At 46.0% G+C, this 6,152-nt stretch overlaps 1 protein-coding gene across 3 annotated transcripts in view; it reads left to right on the top strand.

Moving 5' to 3' along the window:
- The window catches only part of elf2a (E74-like factor 2a (ets domain transcription factor)), a 16,921-nt gene extending 11,013 nt beyond the window's left edge, over positions 1–5,908 (top strand). Inside the window, exons 3-9 of one of the 3 annotated variants that reach the window (XM_015058044.1) lie at positions 646–895; positions 1,200–1,307; positions 1,614–1,727; positions 2,951–3,034; positions 3,166–3,358; positions 3,510–3,764; positions 4,390–5,908. In XM_015058044.1, the coding sequence (XP_014913530.1) occupies positions 646–895; positions 1,200–1,307; positions 1,614–1,727; positions 2,951–3,034; positions 3,166–3,358; positions 3,510–3,764; positions 4,390–4,930 (1,545 nt within the window). In that variant the 3' untranslated portion in view covers positions 4,931–5,908. Of the gene's footprint in view, positions 1–645; positions 896–1,199; positions 1,308–1,610; positions 1,728–2,950; positions 3,035–3,165; positions 3,359–3,509; positions 3,765–4,389 lie in introns of all 3 variants that reach the window. The other 2 variants (XM_015058043.1, XM_015058042.1) reach the window with 2 other exon arrangements.
- Positions 5,909–6,152: the final 244 nt, after the last annotated feature.

The following is a 6,152-nucleotide window of genomic DNA, read 5'->3' as shown; positions in this document are numbered from 1 at the left end:
AGCATAAGCTAAAGTTAATGTTCGTCACAAAGTTTAAAGAAAGTAAAACTCACCTTCGTATCTGTGGATATATAACGAGGCGTACGTCTTAAAATCATTCTCCAGCTTATTTGTTGGGGCTTTGGATCGATGTTCATCATTAATTGTGACCTTGGGCAAGCCCTGCAAGCACATGGGGTAAAATGCCATTTTCAATAGACTGGAAGTGACCGAGCCGCTTATCCTTGAACGCAGAAGCTCACATGCAAAGAGCCCCTTGCAGAGAGAAGAGAGGCAGATGAAGGGAAGCCTGTGGTGGCAGCATTATGATGTGGGGCTGCTGCAGCTGGTCTTTAGCAAGTTCTGGGCAAGAATCAGGTCAGTGGCTTGACCCCCATCATCACCACCTAATGGTGGTGAAAAGCTGGGCAGGGTGGACAGCTCTGAGGGGCCTAGTATCCACTGAGATGTTTATGTTGAGACGTTTTCACTATGACACAGAGGAAGGAAATGCTGATCCCAGATTAGTGCCACAGCTCCACAATCTATCGTGTATCTGAAACACCGACGGACGGCAGGAAGTCAGGACTTCATGCCAGAGGAGATCATAACTCTGGAAACTCTCATTGCTCTCTTCTTTGTCTAATGTGTGGTGACCTGGTGCAGCAGGCTGCTGAGGAGGAGGAGGAGGTGGTGCAGCAGGACGGAGAGGCTGTGATCATGGTGGAGGAGGAAGAAGAGGAGGGGGTGGTGCTGCAAGAAGAGGAGGGGTCTCCAGCCGTCATTGTGGAGGAGGTGCCCAGCGCCCAAGTGGAGGAGTGCTACTCGGCCCAGGTCCTGGTATACGACGACGGGACGTACCTGATGCAGGACGTGGCTGAGGAGCAGGAGGTGGTGACGGAGGCAGCCGAGTCTGGTGAGTTCTCCACTCTCTGACTGCTGGCCTAGGCTGCCCTCTGCTGGCAGGAAGCAGGCGTCGCCATTCAGACCCACTTACAGGAAACAGGAAGGGAGGAGCAGACTGCTTCTGCAGATCTCAGACCAGGAAGTAAACATTTCAAAATAGTGGCTGGCATTGCTGCAGCTTCTGAATTCAGCTATTTTCACAGCAAATAGGTCAGGAAGTGGGTTCTGGATGGCCCAGGTCTGACCTGCGCGCCTCTGCTCAGTGAGCCAACAACCCCGTTGCTTTGACCACCTCTTATTTGCTCTGTTTGCAGTGGAGATGTCAGGCCACGACATGGTGTGCTTTGACAAAACCTTTGAGGCAGCTGAAGCTCTGCTGCACATGGAATCACCTGGAGGCCTTCACAATGACCGCAGCACAGGTAAACACTGCCAGGTCTCTGACTGAATATCCTGCTATAGGATAGATTCAGACATTTCACAAAGAATAGCACCAATATTATAACCATAAACAGAAGTTTGGAAAATGAATTGTAGTTTCTTTTTTTCTTTTGATTTCTTGGTTTGCGTTGAATCAGAGGCTGTTTTAACTGAATTGTTCCAACAGAAATAATATTGTATTGTTTGTCTCATGTTGGTTGAATAATCAGAGTTGAAAGCTAGCCATAGTGTAAAGTGTGTGGTGTGCAGCAGGTAAAGCATGTAAATGTGTCTTATCTGTTCAGCAGAGGATGTGATGATGGAGACTGTGGTGGAGGTTTCTACTGAGTGTGGGCCCATCGAGGAGGACTCCTTCCCCATCCCTCCTGACTGTGAGCCTGCAGCCAAGAAGAAGAGAGGAGGTCAGTGTGTCAATGTTCTGGACATTTAGCTCCAGGAAACCAGCCTTTTTACAGTCGCATCATGTTTTTATATCCTTCCTTTACCTATTTAAATGGTTCAGTAGTGTCTGTATGAAGTGGAACATTGCTGCTTCAGTCTGAATTCCTCGTTACTGTTGCTCCACAGGTGCATTTGAGAGCAACTCAATTTGGTGTTGTCTTTTTAAATGCTGCTGATGCGCTGCACTCAAACCTGTTAGGCCGTTTTTGTAGTTTGATAGCAGAGATTCGATTATCTACTGACAGAGGAACCTTTTGTTCCCAAATTGATTAAAAGATGTCAACAATATTTGAACACAAACTACATGTCAGATACCTTTTAGAAACATGAATACTGCCAAAATATGAAAGAATTAAAAATGATCCCGCAACATAGATAGCAAGTTAGCTAACACTAGCACTAACAACATCACTGAAGACATTTGGATCATGCAGGGTTTTCCCCAGAAAACTTGCAACGCCCTCTGGTCGGGGCACCATGGCGGTCCACCGGGGTTTGTATTAAAAGATGTTAAGTTGATGGGAAATGTAAAATATCACTGAGTAATTATGTTACTGGAAGACACTGCCGACAATACTTAAACCCACAACTATTGAATCATATAAAAAACAAATAAAAAAAATATAATTAAAATAAATATAAATTATTTGCACTTCTGTTTAATCCAAATTAAGTCATCAGTTAGTGGATCTAAAACATGATGTAAAGCATTTAGAACCTGCCCAAGGCATAAATGAACTAAGAGAATATTAATGCAGTTAAACTTGATTTAATGGTTTCTGCATGCATAAGTTAAACCATTTTAAATTGTTTAACATTTAAATTTAAGATTTTAAGTAGCTGGCAAGATTACTTTGCAAAAAGTTCAAAGAACAACATTCAGAGTTAGACTGTTTTACTACCACAGCTACAATCTGATGCTGTGAGTTTAATCTTTGACTTTTAGCTCCATTTGTTCCCAAATATAAATTAGTAAACTACAATTATATTTGACTGCTCAGCCAATTAAACTAGGCACTCTTCTCCAAGATTTCACCAGATCCATGTTGAATTGCTCTTAGCAGTGCTGATGTACTTAGCAGCAAGAGGGGCCCCTAAATCAAATTCTGCTCCAGGCCTCATCCAACAGCAGTAGGAGAGAAGAGAGGAAATAAAAACTGATATTGGTGTGTATTGAACGCAGGTGGACGTAAACCCAAAACGCAGCAGCCTGCCTCCAACGGCTCCTATGACTTGGGGATCAAGAAGAGGCCGAGGGAAGGAAAAGGTTGGCTCCGGTTTCCCATCCTAAGCCTCATTCTGCAGGAACGCTCCCTTCATCTGGTTTTCATGCTGTTCTGTGTGTGTGTGTGCGTGTGTGTGTGTGTGTTTGTGTGTTTGTGTGCACGTACTCTTTAGGAAACACCACATATCTGTGGGAGTTCCTGCTGGAGCTGCTGCAGGATAAAAATACCTGTCCCAGGTACATCAAGTGGATGCAGAGAGACAAAGGCATCTTCAAGCTGGTGGACTCCAAGGCCGTGTCCAGGCTGTGGGGGAAGCACAAGAACAAGCCCGACATGAACTATGAGACCATGGGCCGCGCCCTGAGGTCAGCTCCTGCCACACACACACACACACACACACACACACACACACACACATCAAGTCACTTATGACTGGCTGATACAAAGTTGCTTCCGTTTTCTTTTTATTTATTAATTGGTTGGAATGATTATCCAGCTTTAACCTTTTCGTTGCAGGTATTACTACCAGCGAGGCATCCTCGCAAAGGTCGAGGGTCAGCGACTTGCTTACCAGTTTAAAGAAATGCCCAAAAACATCCGTGTGATTGATGACGACGAGGGAGGCATGGACATAAAGGTGGAGGACAGCGAGGTCATTGTGTCCAGCCAGCTCCCTGTTCACCAGCAGAGCCCTGCCAGCCTAGGCACCCCTGTTAGCACCCAGCCCCAGCAGACCTACGTCACAGTCATCCCCAGCAACGCCTCCACCAGGTCTGACACACTGCACTGTCTCACTTTAGGGCGGGGCCATATGGCTGTTAAAAAAAATTTAATTTTTTTTTTTCATACCAGATTTGCATCAATTTTTATTTTCTTAAAAAGATGTTATAAATGTTGACTTGATCTGAATAAAAAAGTCCAAATAAACACAAGCTGAAAAACATTAAGGCAAAACAACATGGTACACAATCACTCTGAACCACAGAACCCAAGGAGTGCATTGGTGAAAAAAAATCACAATTTTCCAAATATTAAATTTGACTAATCTATAAAATCGATTTATTATTTGATTGGCCAATAAGTCAACAAACGGCATCTCCAGCACTGTTTTCAAACCCTGTCAAGATCTGCCCGTACTTACAGCCACGTAGTGAGGAACACACTGCCAGTGGACACAACCAACGTATGAACAACATATGAAATCAACAAAAATGTTCCAGTTTGAAAGAAAACCAGCTCAGTGTAAACGGGTCTCAGTAGTAATTCTAGTGGTGCCACAATGAGCCAAAGTGACCTGGCCGTATGTCTCAGTCAGTCAGCTGCTTCTCACTTACATGATAGAAGCTGATGTGCCTCAGCTTCATGACCCCTGACCTCTTCTGTTCTTCTCCCACAGGCCCATCCGAGCCATGCCACTGGTCATGACCAACTCTCTAGGCCAGGTGACACTAAACTCCTCCCCCATCCTCACCACAGGCGTCCCAGTGACCGTAGCGAAGGCCTCCACCAGCGCTCCGCCCAAGTTGGTGATCCAGGCGCTGCCCACCATGTTGCCCGCCGGCTCCAAGGCTGGAGAAAAGATCACCATCATCACCATCCCAGCCAACCAGCTGGCCACGCTAATGCAGACTAACCCCCCAGGCCAGGTGGCTCAGATCATCCAGGCTAAGCCAGTGGCCACCCAGCTGCCTCCAGCCGCCATCAAGCCGGCCACCGTCCAGCTGGCGCCCAGCCGGACCGCGCCGCAGCTCATCCTGGCCAAACCGGCCGCAGTCGCCCAGGCTCTGCCGCAGCTCTCGGTGCAGGTGGGCCAGCCTCACCCTGCACCCCCCACCACCTTCACACAGCAGCATCCCCAGCCCCAAGCAGCACAATCAGAGGGGGCGGAGCCTCCACCCCTCTCCAGCCCAGCAGCAGCAGCAGAGGCATCATCCTGAAAACCCGACCTGAGCAGGGGTGGGGGGCAGCAGTGTGGATGGGGGAGTTGGGCAATGGAGTGGGGGTACTGCAGGAAGTGACTGTAGACTCTGCTCAGGAAATGAAGGACACGTCCTCTCTCTACACCTTCAGATGAGAACTGCTTTATGATTGGCTGTTGTCACAGCGCTGCCCCCAGAGGATCAAAGGGATGATTGTACACACACACACACACACACACACACAGTTCTCTCAGCGCTCAAACAACATGGGCAGCCTTAGATTGTAAATGGAAATCTGTCTTTTTGTAATCAGCCCTGATATAAAGACTTTGTGGTGTAAAAACATTTTTGATACTCAGCAGCTTAAACGTGGATTCAGACGTTGGTTCAGTCTCCAGACGTCCCTCTGGACACGTGCACAGACACACACACACACACACACACACACACACACACACACAGAGCCCCTCTGCTTCAGCTGCTTGACTTCAGAGTGAAGAGCAGAGAAAACTATGCAAAACCTGAAGAGAGGTTTATCTCACTCTGAGCAGAGAAAAATCATCTGACTCTGCCCCCTGCTGGCCACAAACACAAGTTTGTGGGACTTGTCTCTTTATTGTCCAGTCAGAGGCTACTTCAGCTTCTGCAGTCCATGGTTTCTTCTCAGCACCGTCGGTCTCTCTGCTTCTCTTTTTTTACTCTCCCTTAAAAGGGAATCAATAGGATGTCTGCATCCACGTCAGTGAACTAAGTAAGCCCTGCATTTGAAGCATAATATACTATTTTTTTTCTTGTACTATCAGTGTATTGAAGTAGATTTTACTGAAATATGTATTATAAAAAATACAAATGTGAAAGAAAACTGTGACTTTTTTTATTCAGGTGTGTAGAAATGACTTCACAGCCTTGAGTTCTGAGAAATGAAAAGATGGAGGATCTTTACCAACAGCTGTACGTCATTTCAGTAACATAGAATATAATTTATCCCTTTTACAACTGCAAATATTGCTTAATTTCGCAGATTTTCAGAATTTGTTTGAAAGTATATGTATTTTTTGTCTTTTTATTTTCTTAAAATCAAATGTTAAACACACCTACATAGTGTAGGTGTACATACATGACAAGAACATACATTTTTCTTTGCACAATCAGGGTTTCCCCAGAAGATGGCGCTACTGGTATTCTATCTATTCCAGGATGACCCAGTCCAGCCCGTTCTATCATGGGACTTTGAGATGCT

The sequence above is a fragment of the Poecilia latipinna genome, unplaced genomic scaffold, assembly GCF_001443285.1.
Source record: "Poecilia latipinna isolate Pla-1442-1.1 unplaced genomic scaffold, P_latipinna-1.0 Scaffold1511, whole genome shotgun sequence".
NCBI classification, from domain to species: Eukaryota; Metazoa; Chordata; class Actinopteri; order Cyprinodontiformes; family Poeciliidae; genus Poecilia; species Poecilia latipinna.
Note: the sequence above shows the minus strand (reverse complement) of the source record. Positions and strands in the feature narration are given on the sequence as shown.